Source organism: Plectropomus leopardus, chromosome 2, assembly GCF_008729295.1.
Source record: "Plectropomus leopardus isolate mb chromosome 2, YSFRI_Pleo_2.0, whole genome shotgun sequence".
NCBI classification, from domain to species: Eukaryota; Metazoa; Chordata; class Actinopteri; order Perciformes; family Serranidae; genus Plectropomus; species Plectropomus leopardus.
The window spans coordinates 2,055,491-2,076,677 of record NC_056464.1 but is presented as its reverse complement, the minus strand read 5'-3'; the positions used below and the strand labels follow the sequence as shown (position 1 = coordinate 2,076,677).

General features: G+C 39.5%; 1 protein-coding gene and 1 long non-coding RNA gene across 2 annotated transcripts; one reads left to right on the top strand and one right to left on the bottom strand.

The window, feature by feature from the left end:
* Positions 1-3,619: 3,619 nt before the first annotated feature.
* LOC121949372 lies at positions 3,620-5,316 on the bottom strand. The gene is made up of 3 exons (XR_006106234.1): positions 5,229-5,316; positions 4,840-4,924; positions 3,620-3,683 (listed from the first exon to the last, which is right to left on the bottom strand). It is a non-coding gene; the product is annotated as an uncharacterized LOC121949372 (long non-coding RNA).
* Positions 5,317-6,679: 1,363 nt separating this feature from the next.
* Positions 6,680-17,821, top strand: LOC121952771 (zinc finger protein 3 homolog). The gene is made up of 2 exons (XM_042499600.1): positions 6,680-6,902; positions 16,066-17,821. Exons 1-2 carry the CDS (start codon positions 6,710-6,712, stop codon positions 16,977-16,979), a joined length of 1,107 nt encoding a protein of 368 aa, XP_042355534.1. The 5' UTR covers positions 6,680-6,709; the 3' UTR covers positions 16,980-17,821.
* The last annotated feature ends 3,366 nt before the right edge of the window (positions 17,822-21,187 follow it).

Below are 21,187 nucleotides of genomic sequence, written 5' to 3'. Positions count from 1 at the left end.
TGTTCACTTTGCTCCTTTAAAAAGATGTTTAAAAATAAGATAATAAAAAAAATATAAAATGAGTTATGAAAAACAGTAATGAAAATATTGAAACTCCTGGTTGTATTTGCATGGATTAGGGCAGAGGGATGTCGTACACTGTAAAGCCCTCTGAGGCAAACCATGTTTTGTGATAATGGGCTCTATAAATAAAATTAACTTGACTTGACTTGATTATTGTTATTACTAACTTGTAACTTTTGATTTTGTTTCTGTAAAATTTACAAAGTTTGTTCATTTGAAGTGTTACAGTGTGACCCAAACCATGTAGTTTGAGAGTTGCTGAGCTGAATTTGTTATGTAAAAAGGGTTGGCATAATAAGCCTGAGCTTCAGCCTACCTTTTCGATTGACTTAATCCCTCATTGTATTTTGTTTGTTGTGCAAATGGTGGAACGTAACTGAGTTCATTTACTCAAGACAGGCTGTTTTTCTGACACCATGGTAAGTTTATTTTGTAGAGATCAGACACCTGTTTCTCACAGCACATTACGAAAACATTTATGATCTTAAAGAATTTAATGCTTTGCTGTATATTAAACTAGCCAACAGTATAAAAAAGCAGTTAAAATGAGCTCAATCTTTAACACCAAAAATTTGTGTTACATTGGACTCCACAACTTTTTCCATTGATTTTGAAAAATTACACTTTATTATTATTGTTTTGTAAACTTAAACCACTTTCATGATGCAATTATTCTGTTGATACACCAAAAGAGATTTACATGTAAAACTGGTGCTGTGCTGAAAACTCCAGCATACAAATACATATATATGTACATCATGTTTATTGTGCTGAGGCTTACTGGGTTGATTTAAATCAGAAACAAAGAACCCGTTTACATAAATATCCTCATACTCTGAGGCTTTATGTGTGATCAATAGTGCATGTAAACATCCACTGATGCACCAGTTTATACTGATATCATAGCGATGGATTGAACATAATGTAATGATGAACTGAAACAATCTGCTGAAGCCTAACATCCACTAGTGAAAACAATACATTTACAATCTTGCTACACTTTCTGCCAGCCAAACAAGGAAAAACTAAATAAACATTCATAATCAAATATTAAATGTGATTAACCCGTTCTCATTCCAGACTTGTTAAATACCACCACTTCAACAGTGCTTTCTGCGTACAAACCAAACACCTAAAGGGACCTTTCACGTGTGCATGGAACATGGACAGGCAGCGTCACTTTAGAACACGGCAGGACAGCGGCAGGTTGAAACGCTGCCAGTAACAACGTAATATAAGGCGCATGAGGGATGGCTGGATGAGTCCCACAGTTACTGGACATTCATGCTGGAGGTCGGTGTTTGCTTCCCGTCTGATGTGTTTTTTGTTTTTTTTCCATTACCTTATGATGTGCGTCCTTCCCCTAATCCTAACCATCTGTGCCAGCAGGGTTTGTTGACAACATAACCACATGCAGCGTAATCCTACCCAGTGTCACATGGTGCCACTCAGTCAGTGACCTTCTGCATTTGTGTATGACATTTAAGGTATCCTTACTTATGCATCATCTGGTTACGCTGCAGGATGCTGTTACCATGATGTCAACACATGCACATGGTGGGATGATGCAGCACGGTCCTTATCTACACAACAGCATATGGCAACCAATGCAGACCATTATGACAGTTAAGATTCGGCAACAAAGTCATGGATAGTTAGGTTCAGGCAAAAGATGCACATGGTAATGTGTAGAAAAAAACTCACATCCACAAGGAAAGCTAACTCTGGACTCCTGCAAGAAAGTCAGTTGTTTGTGGGACTCATCCACCTCACCGCCCACCTGCCCTCCTCATATAAGTTACTGGCAGTGTTATTACCTGATGCTTTCCTTCAGCGTTTCTGTGCACTTTCCATGTGGACATTGTTATTGAATAAAATAACAATGCTACCGTTCTGTCCGAGACCGTTGGACGCAGAAGATGGCTTTTGGTGTCACTCTTGTACGCTGAAAGCACTAACAGAGCAGACATATTTGACAAGTTCAGAGTGAGAATGGGTTTTCCCTTCATGTGCATTTGTTGACATCATGGAAGGACTATCCTGAAATGTAAAGCACAGACACAGAAGGATATCATGAGATATCATGATGACATAGCTGTGGCGTTCAGGTTGCATTTATGCTACTGAAGCTGCCATTACGTAACAAAGTCCACCTGTTTAGGTCGGTCCATTGGAGAATGTTTGGATGCAGGTAAATTGTCCATTATTGCAGTGACAGCATCAGGTTTGATTTCCCGTTCAGCTCTCCTCCTCTGCTCAGCTCCTCCTCTTCTACATTCTGAACCACTGCGTCTTTTCTCTGATGTACCTTGTCTTTCTACTCTGCCTCTCCTCTGCTCTGAGCCACTCCTCCTCTTAAAGCCTCCTGTCCTGTAGTCCAACACATCCCCCCCATAATCCCAAATGGTCCCTCCTAGCCCCCGCACACTACAGTCTCTGGCAGTGGGATGAGGTTTGCCGTTAGCACCTTGAACGGGGTTGCGGATGTTTCCTGAGGCTTGCATCCTCCTCAGGTGGCTGTTGGTCCTCACAGGGCTGCTGAACCTCTGAGCTCGGGCTGCAGAGCTCTGTCCGAGGAGTGCACCCGGCTCTCACTGTAGCTCCTTTTGGGGAGAGATGTGGGGCCCTTGCGCTCCAGCATGGGACTCAGTCTGGACTGACGGGTGAGGTTGAGGCTGGAGCGGCAGCACGATGTGTTACAGGTGGAATAGCGGATGCGGCAGAGAGTGCAGGCACAGCCGGAGAGCAGGGCAGAGTGGCTGGCCAGAGAGGAGAGGAAGGTAAGGGGGAAGGCACGCTGACACTGGAGGATGCACTTCGGAGAGCTGAGGCGTGACGAGGTGGCAGCGGGAGACATGTGGCAGCTGGATATAACGTCTGACAGCAGCGACTTCCCACCCTCCTCCTGGACTGTCTGAATCTGGCGCCACTCCAGCTGCAGCAGCCTGTCCAGGTACCTTTCCAAAGGGCCCACAGGCCTGGGTCGAGGGGCCCCCCGGCCTTCCATGTTGTAGAAGACAGCCAGCTGACTGAGGCTCCAGAGTTAAAAGGAGGAGGGAGGAAGTCTGGGAAGTCAAAGCCACCACGGCTGTGTCCTCTGGGCCGGTGGCTGCGAGAGGAGCAGTGATCAGCCTCGATGATCTCTGGCCTCAGCTCAAGCTGTGGAGGAGCCCTAGCAAGGGGCGACACAGGAGGTCTCTCAGATTCAGACAAGTCAGTGTCACTGTTGTCCTCTCCATGGCCACTCAGACGTCCTACCTTAGGTTTTGGTGACGGTCTGTGCTGCAGATCAGGACTTGAATCAGACAGGCGGTGGCAAGGAAAGGCTGGTGTGTGTCGGCTCCCTCTGCCATCTGTGTGCTTTTGTTCCCTGTGGCTGTGATGGTGAGCGGCCCGCTGCACCCTTGGCTCCATCCTGTCCTCTGCAGGGGATGCTGGCTGGGACTTTGTCTCTGAGGTTCCCTGAGCTCTAGAGGGAAAATTACATTACATTATCTTACGATCCAGGCAGCACAGAATGGCATGATATTTGAACTAACAGCAGCAGTCTCACTGTGTAGAGAAGTAACACGTTTGGTCGAGGAGATGTTGGGTTTCTGCTTTCTTCTTTGCTGCAACCTCTGGAATTACACAGAGACACGTTTAACCCTAAAATCCATGTTTGTTCTTTTTAAACACATCATTACAGTAATAGTGCAACTTTTTCCACTGACTTCCACTGACATCTTCAAATGACATGCTTTGTCAGAGCAAATGTTCAAAACTCAGAAATATTTAATTTAGAATAATTTAAACAGCAGACATATGCAGAAGGGGAGCCTGGGGATGCTCAAACACCTGCTGCTTTGTCCCTTTATGTCCAAAGAGCTCTTTTGTCAGGGTACATTTTAATTTTTATGAAGGCCTGTTTGTGTCCCTTTTCAGGTGAAAATATAACAATGATGCCAAAAAGCACAAAGACAGATCTGTATTTTAGCAATAATTTCTCGCATTTGATATTCCAGGTAAAACATTATATTGTACATTCAGGGTTACCCCACATTTTCATGGACAAAAATTTCAAATCATTTCCATGACTTTTCAAGGATACATAATAAAATGATCTTTTCAGAAAAGCATGTCCTGCACTGTGTCTGCGACTTGTCAGCTCACTTCCGGAACTTTTCTACACACACAAATGCAAATATACACTACTGCGTATCACAACATCATTGTTGAAACCATATAGTTTGTAGCCCCAGGTCGACACATATTAGAGATAAGTTATGCCGATAGTTGACTTACACAGAAGAAAAAAATTGCTGTTATGTTATATTACAAACAAGGTTTTCCCCTAAACATTACTGTAACAATGAGTTTAATTACAAAAAGAATTTGATTTAAAAAAAAAAAAAATCAAATGATATAGCATTTATAATGTTCTGCTATTGGGACAATGACAATAGCATGGCACAGTTTGTTGTTATGCTCCATGTTACATTCTGCTTGGATATGGGTTACTCTAATCCATCAGGTTATGTTGTAAATGATGTTGGTGTTATTAAAATATTGTCTCATGTGCCCCCCTTAAACTTGGTGCACCTGGCCCTCTGCAGCTCTGTGCAGGGCCCTGACAAACACAGTAAAGCTCACATTAGAGCAGCTTTAATCAGCAAATGTTTGGGAATTTCCGCTCGAAAAAAAATAATAAATTATCAAAACAATTTCCAGTTCATATTCTGTGATGATCTAACTGATAAACTGACTCGTATTTTTTCAGCTGTACTTCACACTCACCTTGTCATTATTATTTTCCTGACTTGGGAGCGCGTACTGCGGCTGCACTGACTTCCTTTGTGACTGCCGTCTGCCCATTTTACTACTGGAATAAAAGGAAACAGATGACATATTAAATACAGCCAATGAACCAAATAACACAACACGCTGATGAAATAAGCAAGAATCATATTCAGTGCATTGCAGTGCCGACATGACGGTGTAATGTGGAGTTTCGAGCCTAATTAAACATATTGAGGACATTTGCACAGTGTATGGAGTTTTCAACCATCATCTCCGCGTCGCACCGACGACGGTAGAATACAGCAGAGAGCGCGTGACACAGATACGGGAGCATCTCTGTCGTCACCGTTTCTGACTGCATAACACCGCCGTGTCTGAAGCTATACCTTGCCACATTCGGCCTGTTGTTGCTCCACGCCGCCTTCTTCTTCCACTCCCTGTCCCTGATGATGGAAGCCCTCTCCACGCATTGTTGTGGCACGCGCTCCTGCAGGATTGTGCCCATCCCCGCTTACACAAGGCACCAATGAAAAAGCGAGTGGGCTGTTCACGGCGCTGTGATCATAACGAGTGGGGGTCGAAATGCTCCAAAAGCACCCCTTATTTTCATCTAAATATGTCTGCGTGATGAATGATGCAGCTGCCGCCCAGCAGGGCGCGCTGCAGCTCTGCTGCGGCTCCTGCAGGGACGGAGCCGCGAGCCTAGGAGACTGAGGAGGAGCATTTAGGCAGCTTTACGCTTGTTCGTCCATGCTTGTATACATACTGCACACTGAGACCAAATGCAAAGAGATAAATAACCTAAAAACAAAAAAAAGCAAAAAACAAAACACAGCAAAACATTTCTAGAACAAAAAAATATGCAAACATATTTATTATCCTAATCTTGGAATTTTCTGCTCAGCTCCTACAACATGTCTAAAATACACCGTGTTATCATAGTTGTTACATTCATAGTGTTAAGTGCAAAGACGCACTGAAACCCATTCAAGCTGCATTTTTGATCCCACAGCCATCAAAAGCATAAAAACATTCATTCATGTCATTCTGGGTTGTTACCTACAATTTGTCATTTTTACTGTTTTGTTTATTTTTACTTGATGATTTCACTTTATTTTTAGCATATTTGATAGATGAAGAAACAACATGCTATTTCCACTAGGTGCACTGTCACAATCAATCAAAATGTTTTTTGTTTACAAAAAAATATTGAAATGACCACAAAAGTGAAACAGGAAGACACCTTTACAATATTCAAACACATGTAGGTGTTTGTAGAATATGGAGCAGGAGTCCATGGGAAGAGGTGGTCACTTTTGTCCTAGAGTTTACAATGCTTGCAAAGTAGAAACGAGAAGGGTTTCTTGCAGAGGGAACATAACCATAAGAGCCAAACAATAATGCTGCACTAAGGCCAAATAATATTATTAGAATTAATTAACAGAAATAACAAGAACACATAGCCTACCAATAAGAGTAAATGCAATTCAAATAATAAAAACAATAAAACACAGAAATAATAGTAATAATAATACAATTACACATGATCAAGACAGAATAAAAAAGACAAACAAAGCTAGATTAATTAAAACAGATGACGTCACACAAAAACAAGTAAAAATGGGTTTTAAGAAGTGATTTCAAAGTGGTCACTGTTTCTAACAGATGAAAAAAATATATATATACATTATATTATTATACATATACACTGTATGGAATTGCACTCCAGTCCAGGAGGAGGCGGTAATGAAAAAACTGGTTTGTCAGCCGATATTAAATCACCAAAGAAGAAGAAGAAGAGAAACAGAAGCAGAAGGAGCAGCAGAAGAAGAAGAAGACGTAGAAGTTAGAGGTGTCGCTCTGTAAAATGTCGCAGTTACAGCAGCTCAGGGTGTTTGTGAACGAGCGTCTGAAGGCGGCAGCAGAGGAGATCTTCGGCGCGGTGGAGAGAACACTGTCAGAGCTCCAGAGGGACGTTTCCGTGTCGCAGCGGGACAAAGAGAGCGAGCTGCTAACGCGAGCTGAGAGAGAGCAGCGGAGGGAGGCGGAGTTCAGCGCAGGTAGGAGCGCACATCTATGACTGTGTGCTAAACGCAGCTCTACACATCAAATAAAACTACTCAATGTGATATTCTACACCAGTGAATGCTATGCAGAATATGCAAAAAAAAAAAAAAAAAAAAAAAAAAAAAAAAAAAATCATTAAAGATGAAGGAGTAATATTACATCTTTGATTTTTATGTATATATTCAATGATTAGTCCTACTTTCCCATGAACATTTTTCAAGGAAATTGGAATAATCCTTCCTGTGAAAATCTGTTAAAGTATCATAAAAAATGGGCTATGATTAGCTAGATCTGTGGCACTCCATTTTTATGCAGGATGAAATAACTTCTAAAATGTGACAGAACTGCATTTATACCACACATCATATACATTTTGTTGCAAGAAAGTGAAAACTAGCAGAGATATGATTATTTTTTTTTTTGAAAATGACAGATTCCCTCTTTGGTTAAAAAAAAAAAAAGTGATTACTGTAACCATTCAGCATTAAAATTCAGCTATTAAAATTAAAATTAAAAGTTTCGTTAGGATCCCTTGGACAACACAGAATAAATTTCAACTCAATTCACAAAAATGCTGAAATTTACCTCTGAAGTGCAAAAAACTTTAAAAATATATAACTTAAAAAGTCAGTTTTCAGTTTTATTTATAGAGCCCATTATCACAAAACATGGTTTGCCTCAGAGGGCTTTACAGTGTACGACATCCCCCTGCCCTTAAACCCTCACATCACCCAAGGAAAAACTCCCCAAAAAGAACCCCTGTAACGGGGAAAAAAAAGAGGAAGAAACCTCAGGAAGAGCGGTAGAGGATAATGAGGGATCCCTCTTCCAGGACGGACAGACGAGCAATAGATGTCGTAAATAGTAAATGAAATACAATCATGGCAAAAAAGGAAAGAGAAAGAGAGAGGGGGAGAGAGGGTGGGGGGGGGGGGGGGGGGGGGGGGGGGGCACAGCAATAATAGAAACAGATGCATGTCATATTACAATAATGGTAGGTGTGAAATTAGTAATTGCTCTCTATGATGATGTTGATAGAGATGATAACAGTCTCATGCATATGTGAAAGGGGGTTGTCCAAAGGCAAGATCACAGCATCGGCGCAACCAGGACCAGACCACGATCAGGGCGAGCGGGGGGCACAGTATCAGTACAGCCACAACCAAAGGCAGGGTTGCAGCATCAGCACAGCTATCACCACGGTCAGGCACAGTCAAGGTTACGGCCAGGATCCAGGGAAACTAGGAAACAAGGGAGCAGGAACGCTCCCGAGAGGCAACAGGATTAGCGTAGTGCAGTTCAACAGACCCAGGCTCTGTAATCGTGAGCCCCAGGTAGTGAGAGTACCACATGGCTATCACAGAGCTAAGCTAAGCTTGCAAATGGCAATGCAGTTTACAGACATGCATGATTTCTGATGGCGGCATTGAGAGAAGGAAAGGAGCTCAGCGTATCAGGGAAGTCCCCCGGCAGGTTAAACCTATGTCAGCCTAACTATGGGCTGGTCCAGGCAGCCTGAGCCAGCCCTAATTATAAGCTTTATCAAAGAGGAAGGTCTTAAGTCTACCCTTAAAAGTTGAAACGGTGTCTGCCTCCCTGACCGAAAATGGAAGATGGTTCCATAGGAGAGGAGCATGGTAGCTGAAGGCTCTGGTTCCTAACCTACTTTTGGAAATTTTGGGAACCACAAGTAACCCTGCATTTTCAGAGCGCAGTGATTTGAGGGTTGGTAAGGAACTATGAGCTGTGACAGATAGGATAGAGCCTGACCATTTAGAGCTTTGTAAGTAAGGAGGAGGATTTTAAATTCAATCCTGGATTTCACAGGGAGCCAGTGCAGAGAAGCTAAAACAGGAGAAATATGATCCCTTTTCTTGCTTCCCGTTAAAACACGAGCAGCAGCGTTCTGCACCAGTTGGAGAGACCTAAGAGATTTGTTGGGGCAACCAAATAATAGGGAATTACAGTAATCCAGCCTAGAAGTGACAAATGCATGTACTAATTTTTCAGCATCTGTTTGGGACAGGATATGTCTAATTTTTGCGATGTTACGCAAGTGAAAGAAAGCTCCTTGAAGTTTGTTTTATATGGGAGGCAAAGGATAAATCCTGGTCAAATAAAACTCTGAGGTTCCTTACAGTTGTGCTAGAGGCCAAGGTAATGCCATCTAGAGAAATTAAATTGTTGGAAAAGGAGCTTCTGAGGTGTTTTGGGCCAAGAACAATAACTTCAGTTTTGTCTGAATTCAACATCAGGAAATTACGGCTCATCCAGGCTTTTACATCCTTAAGACATGTTTGAAGTCTAGATAGCTGATCAGGTTCATCTGGTTTCATAGATAGATATAATTGCGTATCATGAGCATAACAATGGAAATTTAAGGAATGTTTTCTAATTATGTTGCCTAGAGGAAGCATATATAAAGTGAAAAGGATTGGTCCAAGCACCGAACCTTGTGGCACTCCAAAGCAGACCTTTGTATGTGCGGAGGGTTGATCATTGATGTGAACAAATTGGGAACGATCTGATAAGTATGACTTAAACCAGGCTAGTGACGTTCCTTTAAGGCCAATTGAGGTGTCAAGTCTGTGCAGTAAGATTTGATGGTCAATGGTGTCAAATGCAGCACTGAGATCTAATAGGATTAAAACAGAGACCAGACCTGTGTCAGAAGCGATAAATAAGTCGTTATTAATTTTTACTAGTGCCGTCTCTGTGCTATGATGAACTCTGAAGCCTGACTGAAAGTCCTCGAATAAACTGTTGTTTTGGAGAAAGTCACAGAGCTGATGAGCAACCACTCTCTCAAGGATTTTAGAAATAAAGGGGAGATTAGATATCGGTCTATAGTTAGCTAAAATCTCAGGATCGAGAGTGGGCTTCTTAGAAGAGGTTTAATGACAGCTACTTTAAAAGACTGGGGTACATAACCTGTTAACAAAGACGCGTTGATTATATCTAATAAAAAGTTGTCTAATAAAGGTAAAACTTCCTTAAGGAGCTTAGTTGGGATGGGGTCTAGCAGGCATGTTGATGGCTTAGATGCAGAAACCAAAGTATAGAGTTGATGAAGGTCAATGGGGGAGAAATGGTCTAGATAAATTTCGGGCCTTGCTGCCATAATCAGGCTATCTGAGTTCGGGGTCAGGTCAGTTGAGGGCAAGAGGTGATGGATTTTATCTCGAATAGTTATGATTTTATTATTAAAGAAATTCATAAAGTCGTCACTGCTTAGGGCCGAAGGAATACAGGGCTCTATAGAGCTGTGACTCTGAGTCAACCTGGCTACAGTGTTGAAAAGAAACCTGGAATTGTTTTTGTTTTCCTCAATTAGTGATGAATAATAGTTTGCCCTGGCATGGCGGAGGGCCTTCTTATAGACTTTAAGACTGTCCAGCCAGACTAAACGGGACTCTTCCAGTTTGGTCGAACGCCAATGTCTTTCAAATTTTCACGATGTTTGTTTCAATTTGCGAATCTGGAGGTTAAACCATGGGCTAATTTTCTTTGTTTCATTATTTTCTTCTTGAAGGGTGCAACAGTGTCGAGAGCTGATCGCAGTGAGCCAGTAGCATTATCGATGAGACAGTCAATTTGGGAATGACTTAAGTTAGTAGTAGTGTGCTCAGGAGTTGTAAGACATGGTAATGACGTCAAAGCAGAGGGAATTAGTTTCTTAAATTTAGCCACTGCTGAATCAGATAGACATCAAAAGAGTAGTTCTTACTGAGAGGCTTGTAGTCAAGTAATAAAAAATTAAAAGTTATCAAATAATGGTCTGACAGAGCAGGAATCTCAGGAAAGACTAATAAATCTGCAATATCAATGCCGTATGCAAGGACTAAATCGAGGGTGTGATTGTAGCGGTGGGTGGGTTTATGTACACACTGACTGAAGCCTATTGAATCCAAAAGTGTGGAGAAAGCAGAGCTAAGGCTGTCACTATTAACATCCATGTGAATGTTAAAATCCCCTATGATAATAATTTTGTCTGATTTGAGCACTAAACTTGATATAAGCTCAGAGAAGGGCGCGGTACACTATAACAAACAGAATCGGCTGTAGAGTTTTCCAGGATGGGTGAGAAAGACTAAGAAAAAGGCTTTCAAATGAATTATAGTTTAGCTTGGCCTTAGTGTGAATTGCTAAGCTTGAATCAAAAATAGCAGCAACTCCCCCTCCTTGGCCAGTGTCCCGCGCAACGTGACTATTTAAAAAAAGTATTTGGAGTACAACTATAAGACTGTACAGAGCCTCATAAATTTAATCAAAGTTTCAACATGATAAAATCTGTGACATGAACTGGGAGGCCCTAGGTGAGTTGGCATGTAGTGACCCATAAATATTCACCCCACCTGAGTCAATACTTGCTAGGCCCACCTGTTCCTGCAGCTACAGCTGCAAGGCTTCAACTGGCGGATCGTTACAGTCGCTCTGTTGCCAGCAGAGAGGATTATAGCAAGTAAAAATCAGCACCGACACCACTATATAAAAATATGAAATAGAAATACTGTAAGAGCAAACATGGGCACGGTATGTAAATATTTAGATCTTTAAAAAAGTATGTATACAAATATGCTCAGTATGTAAGTGCGAAAACATAAATGTAAAATACAGTCAGCTCTAATCTGTGACCAGTTTTAAATATAATAAGGATAATATGTAAAGAGTGTTTAAAGTCTGTAAATAAAAACTATAAAACTATGCATATGCTGCTACAGTGCAATGTATTAATTAGTATGGTCAAAAATATATAAGTCAAAAATATTATCTATAAAAATGTGTGCAAATCTACAGTAAGAATAAATACAGAAGAAAGACTAGCAATAAGATTGCCCTTAGCATCCCCACAGCATGATGCTGCTCTGTGTTTCACTAGTGGGGTTTCCATTACAGATTTGCGCAAAACTTAAGCAGTATTCTTGAAATGTTGATAAAACACAATTGCGTGATGACTGTGTTTCAACTGAGTGATGTTCCACAACTTCTTTAGCCATAACATCCCAGTAACCATGGCGATGGATTTTTAAAACATTAGTAGCTTTATTTCTATTGCAGCCACCACACTAACCTTCATTATTTTCCAATCCAAGGCCACGTAGGCATGTTATGGAGCCATAATGGAAAGGCGAGCAGCTGGCTCAGGTTCGTCCAGGCAACCTGAGCCAGCCCCAATTATAAGCTTCATCAAAGAGGAAGGTCTTAAGTCTACCTTTAAAAATGGAGAGGGTGCCTGCCTCCCTGACCAAAACTAGAAGATGATTCCATAAAAGAGGAGTGCAGTAACTGAAGGCTCTGGCTCTCATCCGACTTTTGGAGACTTTGGGAACCACAAGTAACCCTGCATTTTCAGAGCACAGGGATCTTGAGGGTTGGTAGGGGCTACGAGCTGCGACAGATAGGATGGAGCCTGACCATTTAGAGCTTTGTAAGTAAGGAGGAGGATTTTAAATTAAATCCTGGATTTCACAGGGAGCCAGTGCAGAGAAGCTAAAACAGGAGAAATATGGTTCCTTTTCTTGCTTTTCTTGCTTCTTGCTTGCTTATCCTAAAACTAAATTATTTCCCATATAATACATGCTAAGGAGATTATTTTGGAGGGAATTATTGCATACTGAAATATATTAAGGATTTGCAACAACATTGATTTCTATGCATTTTTATTTTTTCTGCAGGATCAGATAATTAGAAAAACTCTCTCTCAGACCCCTAGGTTCCCAAATGAGAACTCATTTAAAAATACTACACAGTAATATGTTTTTCCAGGGTATTTTTGTTCAATCTTTCGAACAACTTCAGACTATTAAAAATACCAAATATTAATTCTTTTTAGAATTTTAACCCTTTAAATGCTAGTTTATTTACATAATGGCACTGGTTTTTCAATGAGAAAAACAAACAAAAAAAAATTTCCCACAAAAAAATAATTTCCCTAAAATGCTAAACACTGTCCATTTGTGCACCAATGCACAGCATTTAAGCATTTTCAAATAATTCACTCTTGGTATCTTTCAACAACTTAAGACCTGATCAAATATACCAAATATCCATTCATTTTCAGCCATTTTCTTAACATATTGCTACTGTTTTTAATGAGAAAAACATGTGTCTGTGCACACAGAGAGAGACCGCACGGTGGGAAATATGACCAGTAGTAGAATAGCCTATAGTTGAGAGCAGGGAATTAGCATGTATTTGTGCTTCAGGGCAAATATGGAGAAAATGATTCAATTGGCCGGAAAATACTAAAAGATAAAATTTTGAAGCCAGTACTTCATTTTGAAAGTCTTAAAAAATGCAATGCATGATTTTATGCTAAAATGGCCATGGGTTCAAAAAAAGACAGTTTTCATGGTTTTATGTTCAGACATTTTTCTCCATAGGGATTTCAGTGCCTGTATTTTGGTTCCACACAGATACACACACACACACACACACACACACACACACACACACACACACACACATTTTTTTAATACACATGTACACACCATACTCTGACATACCTATCAACACACCCACATCATTTTAGTTCCATATATTTTTTCGGTGGGCTTGCAGTGCTCCACAATATGTTGAAACAAAAAAAAGAAAAATGCCTATAATTGATCTATATTCCAAAAATGACAAAATGGTGAAAAATAACAAAAAAAGGTAAAAACTAAAATTTTGAAGCCAGGAGTACAGGATGGCAGCCTTACATAACAGAATTCATGAATTTATGCTGTCATGGCCGGAGTCAAAAATTGGGTTAGTTTAAATGGGAGTAATAGGTCCCAAAATGGGACTAGGGAGCTGAAAGTAACAATCTTGATTACACATCGTATTATAGACTAATTATGGGGTTTAATAAGTAAAAGCGTTCTCAGTCACACTGAGACATGGTAACGAGTTCAATGCAGAAGGAATCACTTCCTTAAATTTAGCTACTGCACCATTGGACATACATCTAGTATACTAACTCTTTGCTGAGAGGCATGAAATCAGGTGCAAAAAGTTTGAAAGTTAATAAAGAATGGTCTGAGAGAGCAATCATCAGTTTTGTTGCCGTACGCAAGGACAAGATCTAGGGTGTGTTTGAAGCAGTGGGTGAGTTTATGTATACTCTGAAGCCAATTGAGTCCAAAAGTGTGGAGAATGCAACACTAAGGCTATCATTATTAATATTCATGTGAATATCAAAATCCCCTACAATAATAACTTTGTCTGATTTAAGCACTAAACTTGATATAAACTCTGAGAATTCGGATAAAAAATGGGTATGGGCCGGGGGCACGGTAAACTATAACAAATAGAATGGGCTGTAGAGTTTTCCAGGATAGGTGAGAAAGACTAAGAAAAAGGCTTTCAAATGAACTATAATTTAGCTTAGCCTTAGGATGAATCGCTAAGTTTGAATCAAAAATAGCATGATATAATGTGAGTATTTATATGACCAGGAGGAGTGGATTCATTCAGGCTAACATACTCATCAGGACATAGCCAGGTCTCCATGAGGCAAAATAAATCAATATGATTATCCGATATTAAATCATTGAGTAAAAGAGCTTTAGATAATAGGGATCTAATGTTCAAAAGTCTGCATTTAATTCTCCTGTTATGATGCTCTTTGACAGCAGATGTGTTAATCTTTATTAGATTTTCTTGTACAACACCCCTTTTGTTTATTTTAGATTTAAACAATTAAAGTGGTTGGGGGATGTTTTTATTACACTATGGGTGTGTGACTGTGCTAGAGGAAGCTCAGGGAAGCGTGTAAGACTGCAACGCTACCCCCTGGTTCCAACTCTGGATCGTCATGGCTTTGGGCCTCTAATAACTCAGCCAGATTCCTAGAGAGGAGAGCAGCTCCATCCAAAGTGGGATGGATGCCATCCCTCCTACCATAAACTTCGAACATTAGCCTGCCAGTTAAATATCCCATCACTTTTATTAGCAGAGTGTGGCGACACATATTGGCAAATAAAGGTCTGTCTCAATTAGAGGCTTGGTGTGGTTACCATGCAGGTCATTTTTAAACTGGCGCTACTTAGCTGCTTAGATCGCACAAATATATATATGTTTGAACTTTTGTTGAAATGGACATGCCACATACACGCTTAGATTAGGGAATCTTACGCTAGAGATAGTGTAATGATAATAATAATAGCGATTTTCTATGATTCAGTCATTCAGGTCATCTTACTGAAATGATGAGCTCTAAAGACCACAATAATCCTGGCATATTAAAAAAGAGTGATGCAAGAAAGAGGTTTAAATAAATAATCATTGTATTTCTGTCTTTGCACAGCAACAATTTTGTGTGAAAGGAATTACAAGCTCATACCATATAGACGCCTGTCCCAAATATAAGCCTGTTTAGTTCAGTGACTGAAGCAAATAATAACACGGGCTGTTAGGGGTCGACCGATATTGTTTTGTTTATGATTTGTTTATTTGTTTCGATACTGATTAACCAATCAGTACCAATCGGAAACCAATTTTCATTTACAATAAAAGTGAAAATATTTCTGTCGATTATAAAAAATATTTCTGTGCAATATAAAAAAACTCCAACACAAAAGTTTGTTTAAATGCCTGTAGCAAATGTTTAATCAAAACCAAAACCTTTCAAATCATATACAGCAAGTTCCCAGCAACTTTTTTATACAGTTCAGTGAGAAAATCAATGAATACAAAAGTATAAGAATTATAAAAAAAAATAAATAAAAATTAGATTTTGAGATAGGCGAGGAGCTCGGAGTAGAGCCGCCGCTCCTTCGCGTTGAAAGGGGCGAGTTGAGGTGGTTCGGGCATCTGATCAGGATGCCTCTTGGGCGGCTCCTGTTAGATGTGTTGCGGGCACATCCAACGGGCGATCATCAAAATAAAATGCAGACACAAATAATCATAAATATGCCAAATATCGGTCCCAATAATCAGCCAGGTGGATGCTCTGTCCACCCCTAAATGCTATTAATTAAAGTTTTATGGCGTTTTCATTTTTTTTACTCGTATTTTGAAGGACGGGGTTATATCACAATATGTCATGTACAGACATGATATATACTTTATAATAATATTATTGTTTCATCCCTACAGTAGCACACTTGACATGTCATATGCATTATAATGACTGTTTGTCTTGAACATATTCTCTCCTCGTGGTTCCTCCAGACTCTCGGGAGGGCAGCAGGTCGGGAGCAGAGGCCTCCAGCTCCACGCGGCCCCCACTCACTGAGGAGCGTCAGGAGCACTGGCCCACACAGGACCTGTTAGAGGATGCTGTTGTTTGTTTGAAGCATGAACAGAACACTGAGACATCGTCCTCCAGTCAGACTCAGACTGTGGCCAGCGGAGAGGGAGATCTTCCTCCTGGCACCTCGACGGAGTGGATGAGAGCAGAGGAGGAGGCAGAGGGCTGCAGGGGGGCGGACTGCTGGCAGCCTGTCTCCTCAGATAGCGGGGACGGCGCTGATGGCAGTGATGCTGAATGGACGGAGAGCGGAGAGTCCAACTCAAACACAAAGACAAAGAAGTCAAAGAGGAAAAGACAAAACAGTCCCAACCTGAAAAATAAGCAAAGCTCAAACCAGAGACCTCTGTGTTGTAAGCTGTGTGGAGAATCCTTCCACTACAGGAGTTCATTACTGAGGCATGCCAAGTCACATGCTAACAGCACGGCCATTATCTGCCCTCCGAACCATGCAGCGTCTGCAGAAAGTGGGACTGAACCCTCAGAGACTCACAGGGAGGACAATCTGTGTTACATCTGTGGCAAAACCTTCACCACAAGGTCCCACTTGAAAAGACACCTGCTGGTTCACACGGGTCAGAAACCACACCACTGCGAGGAGTGTGGCAGGAGGTTTGCACGAGGGGAGTGCCTGAGGATCCACATGAGGATCCACACGGTGGAGAAGCCGTACACCTGTGAGGTGTGTGGCAAAGGATTCAAACAGAGGAGCAACATGATCTGTCACATAAGGACTCACACAGGAGAGAAACCACACCGCTGTGGCATCTGCTCCAGAACGTTTGCTTATAAGAAGGACATGATGAGGCACATGCAAGGCCACGCCAAGATGTGACATCCATCACTAGGTTTCAGCCATGTTAATATCAGTGATGTGCTCCAGGGTCAACTTTGATTTTTGGTTTATTTTTCCTTTTCTGTTAGACTTGGGTTGATTTCCGAGGTTTAACAAAAAGTTTATGTGTTTTTTAGGTTGACAAGGTAGGTAGGAGACATGGTAGAATAAGGCCAAAATTAGACGATAACGGCCCTGTTATATACAGAAAAATCTTTGCTTTTTTAAAAAAAATTCATATGATAACTTTGTGAAAACGATCCTCATGAACATGGATCCACAAAAACACTGTATTGTGATGTCAGGCCAGTAGTTGACTGTGTTACTCTGTAATGAGACACCATAGAAGAACACTGTGCACATAAGCAAAGTGCAGTCTTGACGTCACCATTCTCACAGGATCTGCGCTCTGACACTTCACACAGCAACGAACACACGAAAAAATTGTACTCTGGAACCTGGCTTCACAAGTTTGCGTCTTTAGGCTCCCTAAACACAGCTGTCGTGTGAACGAAAGGCAAAACTGCAACAAAAGTTTAATGTTTCATTCAAGAACCATTGCCATGTAAAAGGCTCCAAAGAAAATGTAAACTGTGCAACGCTGAAGACAGAGGCGTTATAGTGGTCATGTACAGGTGGTCTTTGGATGCTCGAGGTATACTGTGTTTGTTTCATCTTGTGCAGGGCTGCAGGCATGGATGAAGTGAATTCTCAATCAAAAAATAAAAAGTATAAAATGTAAGACCCCTTCAGAAATAATCAACACACTGAGGATGTGTTGATTTGTTGTAAATCCTGCTACATCTTTTGTTGTCTAAGGAGGAGCTGAGGAGTCTCACAGCCTGGGGAAAGAAGCTGCTCCGTTGTCTGGTGGTTCTGCAGCAGATACTTGTGTATCTGGGGTGGCTGCTGTCTTTCAGTATCCTCTGGGCTCTGTGCAGACACCTCACTTCACTGAGGTCACTGATGCTCTGTAGATGGAAACCAGTGATGTTCTGGGCAGTTTTAATCGCCTGCTGTAGAGCCTTCCTGTCCACGGCCGTGCTCCTCTGCAGAAGTTAACCAGGATCTTGCTCTGGAATTTAGCCTTACTATGTTTTCCGTAGGAAGTAGAGCCTTTTCTGTGCTCTTTTAACCTGGGTGGTGATGTGTGATGACCAAGATAGGTTCTCAGTGATATTAATTCCAAGGAACCTATAACAGATTTGGAGTTAGGGAACTATTAAATGTATTGGACCTCTGTGGGTTGCATTTAATTGTAAATAAATATATGTGAAAAACAGATGTTACAGGACTGGTGGTATTTTTCTGAATAACTGACATTAGCGACCACACCAGCTCCTCAGCAATGTGTGCTTTAACCCTTCTAATTATCACAATTGATAGCATAAACAACTTTATGGATGTGGACTGAAAAAATAAGTTATCCAGGCATCGTTATCCTGGGCCGTCTTTAAGTGTTGGTCCAGGACCATCAACAGCATTTATCACTTTTTTTGGAAGATACAGTACTATGGCAAATTTTATGATTTTTGAAAACATATACTATGATGGTTTTTTATTCATATTGGATGACATACTATACTATGACAATTTTCATTATTTTTGGTCAGTGAATATACTATGGCGCTTTTATGATTTTTAGGTGACAAACTATGGTTTTGTTATATTTATTATTTTTGGACGACATACTATATTTTGAAATTTTCATACAGTCCTATGACAGTTTTCACAATTTTTGGTTAACATAGGCCCACTACACTATCGCAGATTTTATAATTGTTCTACAATGGATAAAGGCTCTTATTTAAGTTCTTTATCATGGAGAATATCATGCAATACTGAAGTAATTTTCATGGTTTTTGTACAACACACAACACCATGATGTTTTTTTTAAATGTGTTCTTTGTGTTCATTGTTTTTTTTATGTTTTTTTTTTTTGTAAAACACACAGGACTATGACATTATTTACAATATTTGGACAACATAAGACAGAACATTACATTCCATGATATGACGTTATTTGTCTTTTTTTTTATGACATACTACACTATGGCAGATTTTATGATTTTTGGATGACACACAACACTGATGTTTTTTATGACTTTTGAATAACATATAAACAAACGATTTTCATGATCGTTGGTCAAACTATACTATGATGTTTTTTATTATAATGATTTTTATGATAATCATGTTTGGACAACAAACTCGTCGTTGACATTTTTATGAGTTTTTACAACATAATACAGATTGTGTTTTCATGATTTTTTGAGGAAATGCAATAAGATTATGATTTTTAAGATTTTTGGATGGCATATGATACTATGAGGTTTTTTAAATGATTTTTCTACAAGATGCTATACTATGATGTTTTTTAAGATTGCTGGACGGCATGTAGTATGTGGCTTTTAATGATTTTTGGAAAACACATTATAGTGTTATTTTTAGGATTTTTGGACGACATACTATACTATGTTGTTTTTTTATGATGTTTTGATGACATACTATACTATGTATTATTTATGATTTTTGAACAACATACAATAGTATGTGGTTTTCAATGATTTTTGGACAACATACTCTACTATGTCATTTTTTAAGTTTTTTTTGGCACCATCCAATAGTATGTGATTTTTGATGATTTTTGGATGAATTGCAATAGTATATGATCTTTGATGATTCTTGGACGAAATGCAATATGGTTTTTGATGATTTTTGGGATTTTTGGATGATTTTTTTACAACATAATATACTATGTTGTTTTTGATGATAACATACCATACACTATCATGTTTAATAATTTTTAAACAACATACTCTACTATGTGATTTATACTATTACTATTACTATACTATGTAGTTTTTTGTCAACATCCAATAGTATGTGGTTTTTGATGATTTTTAGACAACATACTATACTGTCATTTTTAGCCCTTTTGGAGGACATACTACACTGTCGTTTTTTATGATTTTTGGACGACATACTACACTGTCGTTTTTTATGATTTTTGGACGACATACTACACTATGACGTTTGTGATGATTTTTCAGAGACTTAATATATGATGTCAATTTTGGGCAACATACTGGACTATGTTGTTTTCAATGATTTTTGGACAACGTAATATTCTGTCATTTCTAACCCTTTTGGAGGACATACGACACTGTCGCTTTTTTTTTGGACAACATACTAGACTATGTCATTTTGTCATATGTCATAGTATGTCATACTATGTTTTTTAACAACATACTATACAGTGTTGTTTTTTTATGATTATTTTCAACTACATACAATACGAAGGCATTTTTATGATTTTTGGACAACATAACATACTATGACTTTTTTATGATTTTTTAATAACATACAATACATTGCCATTTCTGATTATTTGGGTGACATCCTATACTGTGTCATTTTATATGAATGTTGGACTGCATACTGTACTATGGCGTTTTTGAAGATTTTTGGACGACATACTTCACTATGACGTTTTTTATGATTTTTGGACTAAATATTTAACTATTTTTTTTTATGCTATTTTGATGACATGCTATACTATGCGTTTTCGTTGACTTTTGGACAACATACTATACTATGACATTTTTGATGATTTTTGGACTGTACTATGTCATTTTTCATGATTTGTGGATTACATAAACTTGTTGCTTTTGATGACTGGACGACATACTATACAAATGTTTTTTTATCGTTGTTGGACAACATTTTATGTTGTTTTTGATGATGTTTTGATGATTTTTGTTGATTCGGCAACATACTATACTATGTCCATTTTGATGATTTCTGGATGTCATAGTATACTATGACGTTTTTGATGATTTTCATGAAAATATAATATACTATTTCGTTTTCAATGATTTTTGAAAGATATACTTTACGATGGTGTTATTTATGATTTTTGGACGACATACAATACTTAACGTTTTTGATGATCCCTCTTCCAGGACGGACAAACAGATGTGCAATAGATGTTACACGTACAGACCTACAGAGCTGGGTTATTGCTTTTAATATTTTATAATCTTTGTATTTTAACCTGGTCTTTCAGCGTTTATTGTGTTTTGGGATTTTTTTTTTTTTTTGTTATTTTGATCAGACAGCACTTAAACTGGTAAACTCTTTGGTTGTTGTTTTTAAATGTGCTCTATACATAAATTTGGAATGGAATGGAAAAACATCTGCAGCAC